Source organism: Coregonus lavaretus (genome assembly GCF_964263955.1).
Source record: "Coregonus lavaretus genome assembly, chromosome: 8".
NCBI classification, from domain to species: domain Eukaryota; kingdom Metazoa; phylum Chordata; class Actinopteri; order Salmoniformes; family Salmonidae; genus Coregonus; species Coregonus lavaretus.
This window is the reverse complement of record NC_139995.1, coordinates 12,268,047-12,291,832: the sequence shown is the minus strand read 5'-3', so window position 1 is coordinate 12,291,832 and position 23,786 is coordinate 12,268,047. Positions and strand designations below refer to the sequence as shown.

Here is a 23,786-nt window from a genome sequence, read left to right as displayed (position 1 = left end):
AGTCACAGAATGCTGGTCACTTTAATAATGCAATATTTGTCACTTCAAATAATGTTTACTTACTGTTTTACCCACTTCATACACTATATGACCAAAAGTATGTGGTCACCTGATTGTCGAACATCTCATTCCAAAATCATGGGAATTAATATGGAGTTGGTCCCCCCTTTGCTGCTATAACAGCCTCCACTCTTCTGGGAATGCTTTCCACTAGATGTTGAAACATTGCTGCGGGGACTTGCTTCCATTCAGCCACAAGATCATTAGTGAGGTTGGGCACTGATGTTGGGCGATTAGGGCTGCTCGGCCATGGAAACCCATTTCATGAAGCCCCCGACGAACAGTTATTGGGCTGACGTTCCTTCCAGAGGCAGTTTGGAACTCGGTATTGAGTGTTGCAACCGAGGACAGACGATTTTTACTCGCTATGCACTTCAGCACTCTGCGGTCCCGTTCTGTGAGCTGGAGTGGCCTACCACTTCGCGGCTGAGCCGTTGTTGCTCCTAAATGTTTCCACTTCACAATAACAACACTTACAGTTGACCAGAGCAGCTTTAGCTGGGCAGAAATTCGACAAATTGACTTGTTGGAAAGCTCTTCAGTACGGGCCATTCTACTGCCAATGTTTGTCTATGGAGACTGCATGGCTGTGTGCTAAAATTTATACACCTGTCAGCAACGGGTGTGGCTGAAATAGCCAAATCCACTAATACTTTTGGCCATGTAGTGTATATACACTACTGTTCAAAAGTTTGGGGTCCCTTAAACATTTCCTTGTTTTCCATGAAAACATACATGAAATAAGTTTGAATAGGAAATATAGCAAAATGCATAGGAAATGTAATCATTGACAAGGTTAGAAATAATGATTTTTAATAGAAATCATAATTGTGTCCTTCAAACTTTGCTTTCATCAAAGAATCCTCCATTTGCAGCAATTACAGCCTTGCAGACCTTTGGCATTCTAATTGTCAATTTGTTGAGGTAATTTGAAGAGATTTCACCCCATGCTTCCTGAAGCACCTCCCAGAAGTTGGATTGGCTTGATGGGCACTTCTTACGTACTATACGGTCAAGCTGCTCCCACAACAGCTCAATAGGGTTGAGATCCGGTGACTGTGCTGGCCTATGCCAACTTTGATAAATCATTTCTCAATTATGTTTTTTTTAGTGTTACCAACTTTTTATTATTTCTTTTTTTTGTGTGAGGGGTTCGGATCAAAGACAGGGAATAATATTCAAAAAGTATATAGATAAAGTAACAAAAAACAGCAGAGAAATACATAAATAAACATTATTTGTCCTGTCTGTCCCATCTCCCCCTCCCCCTTCTCAATAGGTGCGACACATTCCTATTTCCCCCTCCCTCCCTCCCTCCCTCCCTCCCTCCCTCCCTCCCATCTCTCTTCCTCCTCCCCATCTCTCTTCCTCCTCCCCATCTCTCTTCCTCCTCCCCACCTCACTCCCTCCCTCCCCCCATCTCTCTTCCTCCTCCCCACCTCACTCCCTCCCTCCCCCCAGGGGCTCATGTTGCATAAAACAAAACATCATGTGTAACCCATCTTATGTTTGTAAAATTGTGGGACCAAGGCACACATGAATAGAATCATACAGATATTCAAAATACAATTGATAAATTCAAACATGATTACATTACATTCTCATAATAAGCTTTTGACCTTTTCGACTGCACTATTGAATGTTTCTAATGTTGTTTCCTTGGTGCTGTTCACATGAGCTATGGAGCGCTCTAGTGAAATAATGTCAAGGAAGTTTTGAATCCATTGAGTTATGCTGAGTTTATGTGGAGGCTTCCATCTGGTCACTAACATTATTTTTGCCGCAGTCAGTCCAGAGAACCATACTAGTTTCTGGGCTACTTTGAGAGTTAGTGAAGAGTCATCGTTCAACAATAATATATCAGGGAGATAGGGAATGGCAGTCCCAACTATGCTCGACACAGACCTGGCAAACTATGACCAAAAGGTCTTCACACTGGGGCAGTCCCACATCATATGCATGTAGTTCCAATATTTATTTGAGAATACAACAGACAATTTGAAATATGAGCAAGTTTTAATTGGCAGCATTTCCACGGAGAAAAAATAAAATCTGTGAATGAATTTGTAGTGTATTAGTTGATGATTTTAATTTCGGGAGGACATTGGGATATTGTTCCAGACTCTTTTCCAGTCTGTATTTTGTTGGTAGTCTTTAAGATCTGTGTTCCATACCGTAACTATTCCCATTGGTTTATGGAGGGCTTCTAGTATTTTTTTATTAATATAGATTGGATACAAAACTTCCACTTGTGTTCTGGCTACCTAACAACACCGTGAGTGGATGGAATGGGAGTGGTTGACTCCATGCGATTCCATAAGTGCACATAGCAGTTCTTAACTGCAAATAAAATAAAATGATGAACAAGGTAAATTATAGATATTTTTAGGTCATGAAAGGATAATAAACCATCATTCATTATGTCCGAAAGTTTATGAATTAATTGTTCAGACCATTGTTTAAAAATAATAGGTTGTCTGGGTTTCTTGAGGATTCATTCATGTTTGGCTGGATAAACAGGGCCAGCAGGGCGAGAGTGAGGTGCCCTTGACCCCCCATCACCCCCCGTCCCCTTAATTTTAGCCCTGGGGTCAGGGCCTGACCGCTAACCCCCAGAGAACTCCCACACACACAGGGGCCACATCTGGAGGCCCCACAGGGTGTATGTGACCTTGATGAATCGACTTTTCCACTTTCTCCTTCTCTCTGTCTCTCTCTCTTTCTCTTTCTCATTCGCTTTCTCTCACACACACAGACACACAAAGCCTACACACACACCAACCTCAACCTCAATCGCATTCCTAATAGTGAATTTGTATGAATCCGTATGAGGGTTAAATTGTCTCTGTAAATCCACACTTATCTTAAGTAGCAGACCTCTATCCTTGTTTATTTCAGACTCCATCTGTGTGCAGACACGACAACAAAAACCAGGGGAAATTAGACAAATCCAGAGATTGCATTCCTTTTCCCTCTGAAGAGAGAGTCATTTGAACACAGTTTGGTTTGTTTGAGAGGAGAAGTGACAGGTAGTAACAGCAACGCTGCTATGGCAACCAAACCAAAGTACTGTCACACTCCACCTCCAAACATGGGCTCTGTTCCTGTTTCCAGACACATGTGGCTCCATTTTTCTTTGGCCTCCTGAAAACAAGAGCTGAGTGAAGACACACACACACACACACACACACACACACACACACACAGTACACACAGTACACACAGCACACACAGCACACACACACAAACACACACACACACACACACAGTACACACACATGCTTGAGGAGATGAATATTCAAACACTCATCCTCCTCCATCTCCTCCTCCTTCTCTGTCACTTTGAATCTTAAGAGAAACACTTCTTGAAATATCCATTATCATCTATGTCTTTCAACTGCAAGTGCTCCCCTTATCCTCCATCTCTCGCCTTCCCCGCTCCGCTGCTGTCAAACAGCATCTTAATATCAGGGGCTGTGGTTTACTCTATAGCCTCTGCCTCCATACTCTTTCATTAGAAGCAAAGGATTTGCAAGGGTTCACCAAGGAGTTTGTTATATTCATGAGGAACAATGGCCAGAAGACCATTGACGCCTATAGTCAATGGTCAACCACATGTGAAAACAAAACAAAAATCTAAACTAGGCCTAACACATTGCTCATGGGCAGTGTGGATGTCTGAATGTTCAGCACTCTGTGATTCTGTTTTGAAGGGGCTAGAAAAATGAAATTAGACGACAACATCGTTGCATCTACTACTGCGCCTATTTTTATCCTGTCTGTCACATTTCAATTGGGATAAAAAAGGCCGCAGCAGACACCAAGAGACATGAACACACACACATTTAGACAAATCCATCAGAATGTGGCAGTCTCTCACCCCTGCTGAGTGTTGCCCCCCTTTGCACAGCAGAGGGAGCGAAACAGAAGGACCATTTATCAAGCATGCCAAAGTGGCCCCCATGTGAAGAAAATTATGATCTACATGTGATTTTGCATTCTGAAAAAGCATTTCACGTGTTGGGAAAACTGAAACCCACACTATAGGAAAACCATAAAAGCTGTATCTGATCTGGTTGGTCAGAATTCGAATCAAAACATAATTCCACAGACGCACACATGCATAGATAAACATGACGTTTTAAAACATCAGGCTACATTGTAGAATAATAGTGAAGACATCAAAACTATGAAATAACACATATGGAATCAAGTAGTAACCAAAAAAGTGTTAAACAAATTACAATATATTTTATATTTGAGATTCTTCAAAGTAGCCACCCTTTGCCTTGATGACAGCTTTGCACACTCTTGGCATTCTCTCAACCAGCTTCATGAGGTACTCACCTGTAATGCATTTCAATTAACAGGTGTACCTTCTTAAAAAGTTAATTTGTGGAATTTCTTTCCTCAATGTGTTTAATCCAATCAGTTGTGTTGTGACAAGGTAGGGTTGGTATACAGAAGATAGCCCTATTTGGTAAAAGACCAAGTCCATATTATGGCAAGAACAGCTCAAATAAGCAAAGAGAAACGACAGTCCATTATTACTTTAAGACATAAAGGTCAGTCAATCAGGAAAATGTCAAGAACATTGAAAGTTTCTTCAAGTGCAGTCGCAAAAACCATCAAGCGCTATGATGAAACTGGCTCTCATGAGAACTGCCACAGGAAAGGAAGACCCAGAGTTACCTCAGCTGCAGAGGATAAGTTCAGTAGAGTTACCAGCCTCAGAAATTGCAGCCCAAATAAATGCTTCACGGAGTTCAAGTAACAGACACATCTCAACATCAACTGTTCAGAGGAGACTGCACAAATCAGGCCTTCATGGTCGAATTACTGCAAAGAAACCACTACTAAAGGACACCAATAAGAAGAAGATACTTGCTTGGGCCAAGAAACACAAGCAATGGACATTAGACCGGTGGAAATCTGTCCTTTGGTCTGATGAGTCCAAATTTGAGATTTTTGGTTCCAACCGCCGTGTCTTTGTGAGACGCAGAGTAGGTGAACGGATGATCTCCGCATGTGTAGTTCCCACAATGAAGCATGGAGGAGGAGGTGTGATGATGTGGGGGTGCTTTGCTGGTGACACTGTCTGTGATTTATTTAGAATTCAAGGCACACTTAACCAGCATGGCTACTACAGCATTCTGCAGCGATACACCATCCCATCTGGTTAGGGCTTAGTGAGACTATCATTTGTTTTTCAACAGGACAATGACCCAACACACCTCCAGGCTGTGTAAGGGCTATTTGACCAAGAAGGAGAGTGATGGAGTGCTGCATCAGATGGCCTGGCCTCCACAATCACCCGACCTCAACCCAATTGAGATGGTTTGGGATGAGTTGGACCACAGAGTGAATGAAAAGCAGCCAACAAGTGCTCAGCATATGTAGGAACTCCTTCAGGACTGTTGGAAAAGCATTCCTCATGAAGCTGGTTGAGAGAATGCCAAGAGTGTGCAAAGCTGTCATGAAGTCAAAGGGTGGATACTTTGAAAAATCTAAAATCTAAAATATATTTAGATTTGTTTAACACCTTTTTGGTTACTACATGATTCCATATGTGTTATTTCATAGTTTTGATGTCTTCACTATTATTCTACAATGTAGAAAATAGTAAAAATAAAGAAAAACCCTTGAATGAGTAGGTATGTCCAAACTTTTGACTGGTACTGTATATGAGTGAAATAAAGAGAAACAGAGTAAACAAAGATGAAGTGTGAGAACGAGGAGAATATGTACGAGTATAGTGTGTGTATGTGAGTACTGTAAGTGACTGGCAAGCAGACTCTGGTCCTGACGACTCTTGCATCTTCTCAACCTCACTCCACACCCCATTGTCTGTCTGTCTGTCTGTCTGTCTGTCTGTCTGTCTGTCTGTCTGTCTGTCTGTCTGTCTGTCTGTCTGTCTGTCTGTCTGTCTGTCTGTCTGTCTGTCTGTCTGTCTGTCTGTCTGTCTGTCTGTCTGTCTGTCTGTCTGTCTGTCTGTCTGTCTGTCTGTCTGTCTGTCTGTCTGTCTGTCTGTCTGTCTGTCTGTCTGTCTGTCTGTCTGTCTGTCTGTCTGTCTGTCTGTGTGTCTGTCTGTGTCTGTCTGTCTGTCTGTCTGTCTGTCTGTGTCTGTGTCTGTGTCTGTGTCTGTGTCTGTCTGTCTGTCTGTCTGTCTGTCTGTCTGTCTGTCTGAGTCCCGTCTGTCCGGCTGTATGAACAGTGCCCTCTCCATATCTTGCCACCTCAGTGCCCATTCCTCTCTGCAGCCTTTCCATAGACCGGCCAACGTTAGACAGGCTGCCTACGTTAGACAGGCTGACAAGCAGATCCTGGAGATGAGGGAATCCGTCCTTTCCCTGTTCAGATGATGATTTCATTTGGATGGTGTGCCTTTATAACTCCATGTGATTAAGTACTTGGTTATGGGCTCTGTCTCGTCACTGTTGCCTGTTAACATGAAATACTCTGCTCACACTGGTATAAACTGCATCAGCCTGCTTGCTTTCATTTGCTGTCCCTTCCTGTTGATTGAAGAATAGTCTTGAAGTGCTTCAAGTCTTTATTTTAAATCCATGACATCATTTGGAGGGGGGAGAGTCAGGGATTAATAGCTTTATGGTTGGAATGTGCCAGCCATTTTACAACAGGGCTGACATAAGACGACACAGAAAAGAACAGAGGAGATTAGTTGGAAACAAACATCATTATGTTGTCAACCAGAATCACATTTATTTATTTTCCGAGCTATAGCACACAATATTGTGCGTACAGCAGGTCTTTAAAGTAGAGTTTGGTCTGCTTCGTGTTAAAGATTTTGGCATGAAAAAAAGATACTACCCTCCCCCAGTGAAAGTCTGGTCACTTCAGAGACCTTGCGGCAGTCTCCCCTTTCCCCTTTGGAGCGTGCTAAAACAGGGTGCCCCCGCTGTGGGAAGCATGCTAGTTACCCCCCTCCCTCCCTCCCTCCGCGTCCCCTGCCAACCCCTTATCAACAAGCAACAAGAGAGAAGGGAGGAAAGGAGGAGGAGGAGGAGGAGGAGGAGGATACATACAGAGAAACAGAGACAGGAAGGACACTATATTTAGAGCTTGAGTTGTCACCTTCTGTTTTTCTTCCTTGAATAATCACAGTTTGACAGCACGAATCCTGCAGAGCAGAGGTTGCTGGGATGCAGTATACCACCCCATCATCTCTGGAGAGAAACACAGCCAGCGAGATAATAATATTTTCTTCCGGCTTGCGTGCCACAGCCAAATCATATAATTCTGTTGAAGCAATTTTTCAAAGACCTGAGCGATAAAAAGGCAGACAAGGAGTGAAGTGGAGCTATTAGTCTGCTGACCATGAAATGCTGGTACACATTTCATGCATGGAAGTAGAAAAAAGACAACCTAGAGAACTCCATTCACCACCCCCAATCTATAGATCAGTGGACAAGCACCGACCCACTAGACCTAAACTATCAGACCACCCAAGTGACACATGGGAACTGCACTGACTTGGCTTCTCAGAGCCCATTCAGTAAACATGTAGCAAAGGCATGAATGCAGGTGCTTACATGTATTAAAAATCTTGTATCCTCGACAGTGCTGTGCATCTTTTATAAAAGTTGTATACATGCACAGCTGGCAGAGAGGAGCGAGGGAGAGGGAGGGAGGGAGGGGGCGGGATGCAGATTAAACATGACATGGCAGACGGCAGATGTGCAGAGTACGGGGGTGGAATAGCTCATTCACAGTAGCGAGAGGTGAGGAGAGCAGGCAGGCAGGGGCTTTGACATGTGTGGACTGATGACTGAAGATCTCGTACAACACTGTGTACTACTCCCTTCACAGAACAGCGCAAACTGGCTCTAACCAGAATAGAAAGAGGATCTTTATTAAATAGTACCCGCAAAACACCAGTCTCAACGTCAACAGTGAAGAGGCGACTCCGGGATGCTGACCTTCTAGGCAGAGTTGCAAAGAAAAAGCCATATCTCAGACTGGCCAATAAAAAGAAAGGATTAAGATGGGCAGTCTGAGATATGGCTTTTTCTTTGCAACTCTGCCTAGAAGGTCAGCATCCCGGAGTCGCCTCTTCACTGTTTATGTTGAGACTGGTGTTTTGCGGGTACTATTTAATGAAGCTGCCAGTTGAGGACCTGTGAGGCGTCTGTTTCTCAAACTAGTCACTCTAATGTATTTGTCCTCTTGCTCAGTTGTGCACCGGGGCCTCCCACTCCTCTTTCTATTCTGGTTAGAGCCAGTTTGCGCTGTTCTGTGAAGGGAGTAGTACACAGCATTGCACGAGATCTTCAGTTTCTTGGCAATTTCTCGCATGGAATAGCCTTCATTTCTCAGAACAAGAATAGACTGACGAGGTTCAGAAGAAAGTTATTTGTTTCTGGCCATTTTGAGCCTGTAAGAGAACCCACAATTGCTGATGCTCCAGATACTCAACTAGTCTCAAGACGGCCAGTTGTATTGCTTCTTTAATCAGCACAACAGTTTTCAGCTGTGCTAACATAATTGCAAAAGGGTTTTCTAATGATCAATTAGCCTTTTAAAATGATAAACTTGGATTAGCAAACACAACGTGCCATTGGAACACAGGACTGATGGTTGCTGATAATGGGCCTCTGTACGCCAATGTAGATATTCCATAAAAAATCAGCCGTTTCCAGCTACAATAGCCATTTACAATATTAACAATGTCTACACTGTATTTCTGATCAATTTTATGTTATTTTAATGGACAAAAAATGTGCTTTTCTTTCGAAAACAAGGACATTTCTAAGTGACCCCAAACTTTTGAAAGGTAGTGTATATTTATAGCCTGGACTCCGACATTGCTCCTCATAATATTTCTATAATTCTTAATTCCATTCTTGTACTTTTTAGCTTTGTGTGTATTGTTATGTAGCGTTAGATATTTAAATTTTTTAAATTTTAGTCATTTAGCAGACACTCTTATCCAGAGCGACTTACAGTTAGTGAGTGCATACATTATTTTTTATTGATTTTTATTTTTCATACTGGCACTGTTGGAGCTAGGAACACAAGCATTTTGCTACACCCGCAATAACATCTGCTAAGTATGTGTGACCCCAAACTTTTGAACGGTAGTGTAAATAGTCAGGAAATTAAGCAAATCATCAAGATATTTGCAGTCTCTTTTGATCTATTCTACTGGGTCTATGTGATGACATTCTGTCAGGTGTTGCCTGTACCTGTTCATGTGGTCTGATGTCATGGAACCTTAATCAACTTTAAGATAAGTTAATCAATGACCTCTTAGGCAAAAAGCAGCCACCTCTACCTGCTTGCTATGAAAATGAAACGTGAGTAAATCGCAAGTAGCAGACATAACTGGAGACCCAGACACTGTTTCCCCAGTGATCATTATACCTTTACAAAGCTTAATGACTTCTAAGTGAACCTTTGTTTAAAAATGGAGAGGTAACGGTTATTGAAGCAGTCAGTGGATAAATCATAACGGATTGGCAGTGGCAAGCAAGAAGCCTGGTACTGTACTGGTGGTTTTGGTTCTGCTCTTATTGGCAGTGTTGCACCCTGAAACCGTGTCCGCGTCAGTATGTCTGTCTGGAGCCCAGGGCAGGTTTTGTTCTGCCTGGAAATACTTGGGAAGGCTTGGCAAAGTCACCTTGGGTCTGTGCACTTGCTGTCTCTTGGCAGGTTAGCTGTGGATAAGCTTTCAGCGGCTCATTGATTGCTGAGGGCCTCTGTTCTGGTAAGGCCTGCTGGGGCACTTAGCTCTGGCTCCAGTGTCACACTTACAATTGACCCAAATAAATAGGAACCTTGGAGCATGGGAGAGAGATGGAGGGAGATAAACTCTGCCAGTATGTGCATGGGCATCTAACTCTCTCTGTTTCACTCTCACACACACAGACACCCACCTACCCACCGACCAACTTACCCACACAAACACACACACACTCCCACCTCGTGTCCATTACATGGAGACCTGACTGCAGCCTTTTCTCCTCTCACTCTCTTGCCTTTCTTTCTTGGCTGGCCGTCTGTCTCTCTTATAGACACTGACTGTGGGGTGGAAAGCTCAGCCCAAGGCTCTCAGACAGACAGAGCACAAATGCCATAATGCTCTCCCTTTCAGCAGACACGTCAGCAAGGGTATCAGACAACCCATACAGTGGAGAAACTAAACACAGGCAGGCGGAAAGCTTAGGAAGCACCTCCAGCAGGGCATTTAATCATGAATAGGCTTTACTCTCTTACCAGCCACAGTAGGCATGACTCTATGTCCGCCCACGGTTCTTTTTTCTAATCTAAGAAATCTGGGCTATTGTAATCGCAGAGCCAGAGAGAGACACTGAATTTATTTTATTTTATTTTATTTCACCTTTATTTAACCAGGTAAGCCAGTTGAGAACAAGTTCTCATTTACAACTGCGACCTGGCCAAGATAAAGCAAAGCAGTGCGATAAAAACAACAACAACACAGAGTTACATATGGAATAAACAAAACGTACAGTCAATAACACAATAGAAAATCTATTGTGTCATTCGCAGGAGAAAGAGACGGAGATATCGTGGACGTAGGTCAGGGTGCCTCGTAAGGATCCGACGGCGAGCGAGTAAACTGCCTCTTCCATCAATCCTATTAGCCAATCTTCAATCATTGGAAAATAAACTAGACGACCTAAGAGTACGGTTATCCTACCAACGGGACATTAAAAACTGTAATATCTTATGTTTCACCAAGTCGTGGCTGAACGACGACATGGACAACATACAGCTAGCGGGCTATACGCTACATCGGCAGGATAGAATGGCTGACTCCGGTAAGACAAGGGGTGGCGGTCTGTGTATATTTGTAAACAACAGCTGGTGCACAAAATCAAATACTAAGGAAGTCTTGAGGTTTTGCTCGCCTGAGGTAGAGTATCTTATGATAAGCTGTAGACCACACTATTTACCAAGAGAGTTTTCATCTATATTTTTAATAGCTGTCTATTTACCACCACAAACCAATGCTGGAATTAAGATTGCACTCAATGAGCTGTATAAGGCCATAACTAAACAGGAAAATGCTCATCCAGAGGCAGCGCTCCTAGTGGCCGGGGACTTTAATGCAGGGAAACTCAAATCCGTTCTACCTAATTTCTACTAGCATGTTAAATGTGCAACCAGAGGAAAAAAAACTCTATACGACCTTTACTCCACACACAGAGACGCATACAAAGCTCTCCCTCATCCTCCATTTGGCAAATCTGACCATAACTCTATCCTCCTGATTCCTGCTTATAAGCAAAAACTAAAGCAGGAAGCACCAGTGACTCGGTTAATAAAAAAGTGGTCAGATGACACAGATGCTAAGCTACAGGACTGTTTTGCTAGCACAGACTGGAACATGTTCCGGGATTCTTCAGATTGAATTGAGGAGTACACCACATCAGTCACTGGCTTCATCAATAAGTATACCGACGACGTCGTCCCCACAGTGACCGTACGTACATACCCCAACCAGAAGCCATGGATTACAGGCAACATCCACACTGAGCTAAAGGGTAGAGCTGCCGCTTTCAAGGAGCGGGACTCTAACCCGGACGCTTATAAGAAATCTCGCTATGCACTCCGATGAACCATCAAACAGGCAAAGTATCAATACAGGACTAAGATTGAATCGTACTACACCGGCTCTGACGCTCGTCGGATGTGGCAGGGCTTGAAAACTATTACAGACTACAAAGGGAAGCACAGCCGCGAGCTGCCCAGTGACACAAGCCTACCAGACGAGCTAAACCACTTCTATGCTCGCTTCGAGGCAAGCAACACTGAAGCATGCATGAGAGCACCAGCTGTTCCAGATGACTATGTGATCACACTCTCCGTAGCCGATGTGAGTAAGACTTTTAAGCAGGTTAACATTCACAAGGCCGCAGGGCCAGACGGATTACCAGGACGTGTACTCCGAGCATGTGCTGACCAACTGGCAAGTGTCTTCACTGACATTTTCAACATGTCCCTGACTGAGTCTGTAATACCAACATGTTTCAAACAGACCATCATAATCCCCGTGCCCAAGGACACTAAGATAACCTGCCTAAATGACTACCGACCCGTAGCACTGACGTCTGTAGCCATGAAGTGCTTTGAAAGGCTGGTCATGGCTCACATCAACACCATTATCCCAGAAACCCTAGACCCACTCCAATTTGCATACCGCCCCAACAGATCCACAGATGATGCAATCTCTATTGCACACCACACTGCCCTTTCCCACCTGGACAAGAGGAACACCTACGTGAGAATGCTATTCATTGACTACAGCTCAGCATTCAACACCATAGTGCCCTCAAAGCTCATCACTAAGCTAAGGATCCTGGGACTAAACACCTCCCTATGCAACTGGATCCTGGACTTCCTGACGGGCCGCTCCCAGGTGGTAAGGGTAGGTAACAACACATCTGCACGCTGATACGCAACACGGGGGACCCTCAGGGCTGCGTGCTCAGTCCCATCCTGTACTCCCTGTTCACCCATGACTGCATGGCCAGGCACGACTCCAACACCATCATTAAGTTTGCCTATGACACAACAGTTGTAGGCCTGATCACCGACAACGATGAGACAGCCTATAGGGAGGAGGTCAGAGACTTGGCCGTGTGGTGCCAGGATAACAACCTCCCACTCAACGTGACCAAGACAAAGGAGATGATTGTGGACTACAGGAAAAAAAAAGAGGACTGAGCACGCCCCCATTCTCATCGACGTGGCTGTAATGGAACAGGTTGAGAGCTTCATGTTCCTTGGTGTCCACATCACCAACTAACTATCATGGTCCAAACACACCAAGACAGTCGTGAAGAGGGCACGACAAAGCCTATTCCCCCTCAGGAGACTGAAAAGATTTGGCATGGGTCCTCAGATCCTCAAAAAGTTCTACAGCTGCACCATCGAGAGCATCCTGACTGGTTGCATCACCGCCTGGTATGGCAACTGCTCGGCCTCCGACCGCAAGGCACTACAGAGGGTAGGGCGTACGGCCCAGTACATCACTGGGGCCAAGCTTCCTGCCATCCAGGACCTCTATACCAGGCAGTGTCAGAGGAAGGCCCTCAAAATTGTCAAAGACTCCAGCCACCCTAGTCATAGACTGTTCTCTCTGCTACCGCACGGCAAGCGGTACCGGAGTGCCAAGTCTAGGTCCAAAAGGCTTCTCAACAGCTTCTACCCCCAAGCCATAAGACTCCTGAAAAGCTAATCATGGCTACCTGGACTATTTGCACTGCCCCCCCCCACCCCCCCACCCCCACCCCATCTTTTTACGCTGCTGCTACTCTGTTAATGATTTATGCATAGTCACTTTAACTCTACCCCCATGTACATATTACCTCAACTAGCCGGTGCCCCCACACATTTACTCTGCACCGGTACCCCCCTGTATATAGCCTCCCTACTGTTATTTTAATTCTGCTCTTTTTTTCTCAACACTTTTTTGTTGTTGTTGTTTTATTTTAGATTTTTTTTAAATAAATGCATTGTTGGTTAAGGGCTGTAAGTAAGCATTACACGGTAATGTATACACCTGTTGTATTCGGCGCATGTGGCAAATACGATTTGATTTGATTTGATTTGATACAGTGTGTGCAAATGTAGTAAGTTATGGAGGTAAGGCAATAAATAGGCCATAGTGCAAAATAATTACAATTTAGTATTAACACTGGATTGATAGATGTGCAGAAGATGATGTGCAAATAGAGATACTGGGGTGCAAATGAGCAAAATAAATAACAATGTAAATAACAATATGGGGATGGGTCGGCTAATTACAGATGGGCTGTGTACAGGTGCAGTGATCGGTAAGCTGCTCTGACAACTGATGCTTAAAGTTAGTGAGCGAGATAAGTGTCTCCAGCTTCAGAGATTTTTGCAGTTCGTTCCAGTCATTTGCAGCAGAGAACTGGAAGGAATGGCGGCCAAAGGAGGTGTTGGCTTTGGGGATGACCTGGCGGCCAAAGGAGGTGTTGGCTTTGGGGATGACCAGTGAGATATACCTGCTGGAACGCATACTACGGGTGGGTGCTATGGTGACCAATTATCTAAGATAAGGCGGGGATTTGCCTAGAAGGGATTTATAGATAACCTGGAGCCAGTGGGTTTGGCGACGAATATGTAGTGAGGGCCAGCCAACGAGAGCATACAGGTCACAATGGTGGGTAGTATATGGGGCTTTGGTGACAAAACGGATGGCACTGTGATAGACTACATCCAATTTGCTGAGTAGAGTGTTGGAAGCTATTTTGTAAATGACATCGGCGAAGTCAAGGATTGGTAGGATAGTCAGTTTTACGAGGGCATGTTTGGCAGCATGAGTGAAGGAGGCTTTGTTGCAAAATAGGAAGCTGATTCTAGATTTAACTTTGGATTGGAGATGCTTAATGTGAGTCTGGAAGGAAAGTTTACGGTCTAACCAGACACCTAGGTATTTGTAGTTATTCTAAGTCAGACCCCAGACTAGTGATTCTAGTCGGGCGGGCGGGTGCAAGCAGCGTTCGATTGAAGAGCATGCATTTAGTTTTACTAGCATTTAAGAGCAGTTGGGGGCCACGGAAGGAGTGTTGTATGGCATTGAAGCTTGTTTGGAGGTTTGTTAACACAGTGTCCAATGAAGGGCCAGATGTATACAAAATGGTGTCGTCTGCGTAGAGGTGGATATGAGAATCACCAGCAGCAAGAGCGACATCATTGATATACACAGAGAATAGAGTCGGCCCAATAATTGAACCCTGTGGCACCCCCATAGAGACTGCCAGAGGTCCAGACAACAGGCCCTCCGATTTGACACATTGAAATCTATCTGAGAAGTAGTTGGTGAACCAGGCGAGGCAGTCATTTGAAAAACCAAGGCTATTTAATCTGCCAATAAGAATGCAGTGAATGACAGAGTCAAAAGCCTTGGCCAGGTCGATGAAGACGGCTGCACAGTACTGTCTTTTATCGATCGCGGTTATTATATATTTTAGGACCTTGAGCGTGGCTGAGGTGCACCCATGACCAGCTCGGAAACCAGATTGCATAGCGGAGAAGGTACGGTGGGATTCGAAATGGTCGGTGATCTGTTTGTTAACTTTGCTTTCAATTACTTTCGAAAGGCAGGGCAGGATGGATATAGGTCTGTAACAGTTTGGATCTAGAGTGTCACCCCCTTTGAAGAGGGGGATGACCGCGGCAGCTTTCCAATCTCTGGGGATCTCAGACGATACGAAAGAGAGGTTGAACAGGCTAGTAATAGGGGTTGCGACAATTTTGGCGGCTAATTTTAGAAAGAAAGGGTCCAGATTGTCTCGCCCAGCTGATTTGTAGGGGTCCAGTTTTAGCAGCTCTTTCAGGACATCAGCTATCTGAATTTGGGTGAAGAAGAAGCGGGGGGGCATGGGCAAGTTGCAGCGGATGGTGCAGAGCTGGTGGCCGGGGTAGGGGTATACAGGTGGAAAGCATGGCCAGCTGTAGCAAAATGCTTATTGAAATTCTCGATTGTTGTAGATTTATCAGTGGTGACAGTGTTTCCTAGCCTCAGTGCAGTGGGTAGCTGGGAGGAGGTGCTCTTATTCTCCATGGACTTTACAATGTCCCAAAACCTTTTGGAGTTAGTGCTACAGGATGCACATTTCTGTTTGAAAAAGCTAGCCTTTGCTTTCCTAACTGATTGTGTAAATTGGTTCCTGACTTCCCTGAAAAGTTGCATATCACAGGGGCTGTTTGATGCTAATGCAGTACGCCACAGGATGCTTTTGTGCTGGACAAGGACAGTCAAGTCTGGGGTGAACCAGGGGCTATATCTGTTCTTAGTTCTGATTTTTTTGAATGGGGCATGCTTACAGTGGGGTAAAAAAGTATTTAGTCAGCCACCAATTGTGCAAGTTCTCCCACTTAAAAAGATGAGAGAGGCCTGTAAGTTTCATCATAGGTACACGTCAACTATGACAGACAAATTGAGATTTTTTTTTCCAGAAAATCACATTGTAGGATTTTTAATGAATTTATTTGCAAATTATGGTGGAAAATAAGTATTTGGTCACCTACAAACAAGCAAGATTTCTGGCTCTCACAGACCTGTAACTTCTTCTTTAAGAGGCTCCTCTGTCCTCCACTCGTTACCTGTATTAATGGCACCTGTTTGAACTTGTTATCAGTATAAAAGACACCTGTCCACAACCTCAAACAGTCACACTCCAAACTCCACTATGGCCAAGACCAAAGAGCTGTCAAAGGACACCAGAAACAAAATTGTAGACCTGCACCAGGCTGGGAAGACTGAATCTGCAATAGGTAAGCAGCTTGATTTGAAGAAATCAACTGTGGGAGCAATTATTAGGAAATGGAAGACATACAAGACCACTGATAATCTCCCGCGATTTGGGGCTCCACGCAAGATCTCACCCCGTGGGGTCAAAATGATCCCAAGAACGGTGAGAAAAAATCCCAGAACCACACGGGGGGACCTAGTGAATGACCTGCAGAGAGCTGGGACCAAAGTAACAAAGCCTACCATCAGTAACACACTACGCCGCCAGGGACTCAAATCATGCAGTGCCAGACGTGTCCAGGCCCGTCTGAAGTTGCTAGAGTGCATTTGGATGATCCAGAAGAGGATTGGGAGAATGTCATATGGTCAGATGAAACCAAAATATAACTTTTTGGTAAAAACTCAACTCGTCGTGTTTGGAGGACAAAGAATGCTGAGTTACATCCAAAGAACACCATACCTACTGTGAAGCATGGGGGTGGAAACATCATGCTTTGGGGCTGTTTTTCTGCAAAGGGACCAGGACGACTGATCCGTGTAAAGGAAATAATGAATGGGGCCATGTATCGTGAGATTTTGAGTGAAAACCTCCTTCCATCAGCAAGGGCATTGAAGATGAAACGTGGCTGGGTCTTTCAGCATGACAATGATCCCAAACACACCGCCCGGGCAATGAAGGAGTGGCTTCGTAAGAAGCATTTCAAGGTCCTGGAGTGGCCTAGCCAGTCTCCAGATCTCAACCCCATAGAAAATCTTTGGAGGGAGTTGAAAGTCTGTGTTGCCCAGCGACAGCCCCAAAACATCACTGCTCTAGAGGAGATCTGCATGGAGGAATGGGCCAAAATACCAGCAACAGTGTGTGAAAACCTTGTGAAGACTTACAGAAAACGTTTGACCTGTGTCATTGCCAACAAAGGGTATATAACAAAGTATTGAGAAACTTTTGTTATTGACCAAATACTTATTTTCCACCATAATTTGCAAATAAATTCATTAAAAATCCTACAATGTAATTTTCTGGATATTATTTTCTCATTTTGTCTGTCATAGTTGACATGTACCTATGATGAAAATTACAGGCCTCTCTCATCTTTTTAAGTGGGAGAACTTGCACAATTGGTGGCTGACTAAATACTTTTTTCCCCCACTATATTTATGATGGAGAGGAAAGCACTTTTGAAGAACACTTTTGAATGAAGTCTAAGTGAAGGTCACTGTGAGTAGCAGCCTAATTCACAGAATAGGGAAGCAGACATATAGTCAGAGATGACATCTGTGTTAATATAGTCCACCCCGAGAGCACAGACAGGAGAGGTGCCTAACACTGAGCTCTTTGTGGTACCGTTACGTTATGTGATAGAAAAAGATAAAGAGAGGGGGGAAAGAGAAAAGCCAGGGGAAGTTGAAATAACCTTGATATTCTGTATGAGAAATAGTCAAATTACATGACTGTCTGTGTCACGACTTCCGCCGAGGCTGCCTCCCCTCCTTGTTCGGGCAGGCTTCGGCGTTCGTCGTCACCGGCTTACTAACCACTCCCGCCCCAATTATCATCATCACATTTGTCTTGTCTTGTCAATCACACACACCTGGTTCTAATCCCCTCATTAGTCCGTGTATAAGTGTTCTCTCTGCCCCCTTGTCCTTGTGGGTGATTGTTTGAATGTGAGAGTAGTGTAGCTCGGTGGAGCTACTCGTACCATTTTGTTGCCAGGGTAGATATTTCCCCTGGGCCTATGTATTGTATGGAGATACCGTTACAGTGTATTGCCAGGGTAGATAGTTTCCCCTGTGCCTGTTTAGTTTGTCGCTATTCCAGCGTATTTTGTGTAACGAAGGAATAAACTCTGTATTCAGTGATTACCCTCCTGCGCCTGACTCCTTCCATCACACTCATCACAGTCTGGCCATGCGTTTTCTCTCCAATTTCAAGTGTTCTTTTTCTCTCCCTCGCTCACTGGCAACTCTGTTTCCAGGTGTTTCACCCTGAACCAAAGGCAAAAGGAAAACAACGTTAAACACTTTAGAATGTAACTGAAGATTAGCGTAACAAGCTATTACTAGCTAATACGCTCCCATTCTCCCAGGGTGTGGGGGCAGTTAGTTAAGCTCAAGTGTGACTGGATCCTGTTTTGGGGGTCATGACCCCTGAGGAGCCCCACACCCAAAATAGCATGTGATTACAGAGCTTGTTTGAGCATAAATATAGGAGTTCTTCCCTCAGAAGCTAAAACCAGTCAGTCCTATTCACTCTTTACAAATAAAGATGGCAGAAGGTACACTTAATAAGGAACACAATGGTGGTGCTTTGTTTGTGTTGTAACATTGTATTACAACCTCCACCATCCACTTTGCCAGCAATTTCCACTGACCCCAAAAGAAAACACCCAACCAAAAGCCGGAAGAAAGTGAGGTAACATTTATATATCTACTATAGGTCTCAGCAATGTCTGTAAACACACTCTCTGTTCTTTGAAGACCTAAGTGCCCTCTTTATCTCATAACATTAAAATCTGTTGGCTAACCAGCCTGTGATAAGCACCTCGAAAAGATGTTTAACGTGTATGTGAGCATGTATGTGTGTTTTTGTGTGTGTGACTGTATGAGGGAGCACTTCTATACTACGGTGCCGTAGTATATACAATAGTTGTAAAACGGTGTGCATGCCTGCCTGTTTGTACATGTGCCAATGTTTTTTCCTTCCCCATTCAGCTTATTATACTGCTAAAGCAGTATGGGAGATGATCGATGCTTACGAGTCCTGAGTGGACATGCCTTTACTCTGAGCCGCTGTTTACCCTTCCCTTATCACAGGTGATAACTCCGAGCCCTGCACTGACTCTGACCCCCTCACTGGTTGCTTTTATAGACCTCACTATACTACAGACAACTGATAGGAACTTATATAGAAAGCTCAGGCCTGATGGGGACTTAAGCTATTTGAATTCAAGCATAGATTAGAAAATAAAGTAGACAGACTGATATTATTCAACAGAAACTATAGACGGATGTGGGATCTTTTCATCAAAAATTATTTCTGAATCAAGAAAACTGAAAATGAACTCAATACTCAGATGAGAATGTCAGTTGAATAAATATATTCAGCTCAGAATGACAGAAAACTACATTCTAAACAACATGTGCAACAATTACCTAGAGCATTTAGCTTTTCCTAACCACTGTGCTGGGAATGAATCAAAGTGAATCTGCTGTCATGTCACAATGGCGTTATGTGATGGCTAGCGTGTGACGTGTCTCTCCCCTCTCCCCTCCGGGCCATCGTTTAGCATGTAAATCCTTAAAGCTTTCACTCATTCAGCAGAAAGCTTTTCTCTCTCTCTCTCCGTTGAGGAAAAAACGTCAGAAGATAAAATAGATCTATAACATTTCTATGAAAATTGAACCTCAATTTTGAACTGTGACAAAGGTACATTAAATGGCAACATGAACAAACATGACTTGAATGTGGATTCAACCAGGGTAGTAGCATTAACTGAAAAAATGCCTCTTATATCTTAGATGCATCAGTATGGCAGACCAAGGTCTCTGTGAGATTGTCTGTAGCGCAGGTTCCCTGAGTGAGTTGACTGATGATGAACATGTTCTCCATGTAGCGGGAGCCTACAAGCCCTCGAGTCCTCATCCAAAGAAGGAAGTGCTTGTATTTTTATATATACACAAAGTTAATGGAAATCAGAAAGTGTCTTTGTGTTGCAAGGCACCAACTTGCAGCCTCAAAGCAATCAATAATGCCAGACATACCAAACGAACTCCCCAACTTGTTTTAGTTACTCTGTCTGACGGTCTGAGTTCTCCTCAGCAGATAGGACTGGCCAAAGTCTAACCACTCTAATGACCAGCACAAGGTCAACAGCAACTCAAACTCATCCAAGATTATGACATGACAACAACACAGAATTACATAAAAAAAACTGGTTTACAGAACTGTCCAAAACTGTCTACAAGTATGACATTGAAACTTGAGTTGAAGGTTTTAACCTTAGCGTTTGGCAACAGACCAACCAGATTAAATAAGACATTTGGACCATCAGACCACACTAATGGTATTAGCTGGATGCCACACTAATGCCACAGGTTAGCATCTACATTTTGGCAACACAGTCCACAATGTATAACTGCTTCAATAGACAGAGATTGCCAGCATGAACCAGTGGGTGCAATAGGTTGTGTAAAGCTTGGAGCGTTGAAAACAAAAAGCTTGTTAAAAACAGTTGGATGGCTATAAGGAGATTAGAGTTGCATTTTCAAGAGGTTGTTAAAATTCAGCCAAGCCCCCCTGGAAAGCTCCAAGGAATCTTGCCCCCCATGTATATCCTTTGTAAAATGTGTAGCTAATTATTTGGCTCACCAAGGTCCATAAAGGAATCAATATGGGCACATTTAAAAACAATTCCCCTTAGTGTGAGCCAAAACAACACAATTAGAAAATGTGCAGCTCATGCTCAATTCTAGTCGACAACAAAGTGAAGTTGCTCTGTCAAGCATATAGGGTAGTTTCATTTGATTTCAAATATTTTTCTTTTGATTTGAACAAAACTTTCCATTCATATTTGCCCATGGTAGAAGAGGTCAGAAAGTGACTTTTTGGACCTAAATGACAAAACATTCAGGAGACATCGGCGCTCAAGGTTTACCTCATTTTGCATACCCAATGATACGATGAAACATCCAAGTATTCATTACTGGAAAGGATTAACGGTTGAGTTTGATATCATTTAAAATCTTACAAACAGGGTTATCAAATTATCTGATAATTTCTTGAATTTCTATTCATCTATATGTTTTGACATTCAGGTCCAAAAAGTCACTTTCTGACCACTTCTACAATGGGCAAATATGTATGGAAAGTTTTGTTCAAATCAAAAGGGAAGCAGTCAAAAAGTGATTGAATTCAAATGGAACGACCCTATAGGAAACCAATAAAAAAAATACAAAAGGAACTAATTTAAAGGAAATTGGAAAGAAATCCCCATTTTGGAGCAGTGCGATTGTAAACTTGAAACCAGTGGGTTGTGAAAACCAACTTAATTAGAGTGAAAACCGACAGGTAAGCAAAAAGAAAGAGAGAGAGAGAGAGAGAGCAAGAGAGAGAGAGAGAGAGAGCAAGAGAGAGAGAGACACTCGGGTTGCCTAATTCCACATAACTTGCAGACAAAAACAAAAGAAAGTGCAGAATCTATTCTCATTCCCCACGTGAGGTGATGAGGATTTAAAGACATCTGGAGGCTTAGCGAGGCCTCCTCTCCTTTGAGCTCCACACCAGGGTTCACATCACAATTAGCCTTACAAGCACACAGTGATTAGGTCAACAAGAGGATTGATAAAGGATCAGAGATTATGGTCCACCATAAAGGTCCACTTTCAAGGTACAGTTCACTACACAGACAGGGCCTCATGTGGCAATGAAAAGTATTCATAATACGCTCGGCTCTCTGGATGTGTGCCCAGCCAAGTGTTAAATCCAACTTGATTTCAGAGGGGAGCCGAGGGCAGACAAAGCGCTGTTGGAGGACTGTGGTAGTCAGTCAGACAGTCTGTTTAATGAACAGTAGGCACAAACAGCACTTCTTCTCTCCTCTGCTCATCTCTCTCATTACCCTCCTCTCTCAGCAGATAATCAAGAGAGAGGGGGATGGGCTCCCACTGACACCACGGTGTGCCAAGCCAGGCACGTAGCTGGCTGTAACGCATTCCTAGCCAGAGAGAGGGGACTGGGCTCCCACTGACACCACGGTGTGCCAAGCCAGGCACGTAGCTGGCTGTAACGCCTTCCTAGCCAGAGAGAGGAGACTGGGTTCCCACTGACACCACGGTGTGCCAAGCCAGGCACGTAGCTGGCTATAACGCCTTCCTAGCCAGAGAGAGGGGACTGGGTTCCCACTGACACCACGGTGTGCCAAGCCAGGCACGTAGCTGGCTGTAATGCCTTCCTAGCCAGAGAGAGGGGACTGGGCTTCCACTGACACCACGGTGTGCCAAGCCAGGCACGTAGCTGGCTGTAACGCCTTCCTAGCCAGAGAGAGGAGACTGGGCTTCCACTGACACCACGGTGTGCCAAGCCAGGCACGTAGCTGGCTGTAACGCCTTCCTAGTCCCCCTAAACTGTACACAAAGCTAGGATGAGCTGTGAAAATAAAAGCAACCACTAGAGCTCACATACAGGGAAATACTATCCACCTGTTTTCAGGCACAGAGAACCACACCAACAAGGCAAGATAACTAAATGTGTGATTGTGTCTTACCTTTGAAGGAGAGGAAAACCCGAGGGGCAGAGAGGGGCTCAATGGGCAGTGTGGGTAGTGCCTGGGCAGACAGGGCCAGCAAGGTGGACAGCCACCACAGTTTGTCCCACAGCATGGTCCCTCCGCTTCCAGACACAGAGGAGGAGAGAGAGTCCAGGTACCTGAGGAAAGAGAGGGAGAGGATGATCAGCTCTGTACCACACCCCCATACAAAAACCTGCAACACACACACCTGCCACCAGTTTTGGGGGTAATACGTTACAAAGTAACGTGTTACAGTAATAATATTACTCTTTGCGGTAATGAGTAATATAACGGAGTACTGTTCCAATGTAAGTCATATATTACAGTTACTGATCAAAGATAGGTCATCGTTACTTCGTTAATTTTGTTATCATTCCCATCCTATTACAGTTATTGATCCAAATAAATATTTGTGATAATTATTTTGATTCCCTCTCTGTTGGCACAATATTTAAAAGCCCCCCGCCCCAGATTCTAATTGTTTTCGTCCTGAGTTTGAGGTCCTCTCACCAAGTTCCTGTTTACGCATGCTTTAGTGAGGGAGATAAAAAATGCCAGAAGCGTCTAAAACATTGATTTTCCCCATTGCAGAGTTGGCACTCTCTGCACTCAACTGGGGGTAGAAAGCATCACTGACCGGGAGTATCAATTCCTGAGGCAATATTGTACAGTCATGAAGCAACTCACTGTGGCATTGGACATCTTGCAAGGGGAGGATAACTGTTCCTATGGCACTTTACTACCAACCCTGGAAATGCTGCCTTGCACACTCTTGCCTGTCTAGCTGATCTAGGGTGTAATCAATAATCCAACAGTTGCAAACGAGAGTTTCTATTGGACAAATTCAAGTATGTTTATCCCTGTTTCAGAAAAGGTTTTCAATAGAATCGGCGGACTGAATACACCCCTGATCACACGCAAATACAGTTCACTTTCATAGCAGCCATATTCAAACAGCATGATGATTTTGTTCGCTGTAGAATTCCTTCTTGTATTTACGCACTCTCCTTCTCGCACCTTTTCCCAATGCTTGTGGACTTCAGTGCACTCGTTACCTGTATAAAAGACACCTGTCCACACACTCAATCAAACAGACTCCAACCTCTCCACAATGGCCAAGACCAGAGAGCTGTGTAAGGACATCAGGGATAAAATTGTAGACCTGCACA

At 44.0% G+C, this 23,786-nt stretch overlaps 1 protein-coding gene across 1 annotated transcript in view; it reads right to left on the bottom strand.

The window, feature by feature from the left end:
• The window catches only part of LOC311133828 (semaphorin-3F-like), a 70,802-nt gene extending 48,054 nt beyond the window's left edge, over window positions 1-22,748 (bottom strand). The window contains exon 1 of the mRNA XM_084167422.1: window positions 22,594-22,748. Within this exon, the coding sequence (XP_084023548.1) occupies window positions 22,594-22,708 (115 nt within the window). The 5' untranslated portion in view covers window positions 22,709-22,748. The remainder of the gene's footprint in view (window positions 1-22,593) is intronic.
• Between the last annotated feature and the right edge of the window lie 1,038 nt (window positions 22,749-23,786).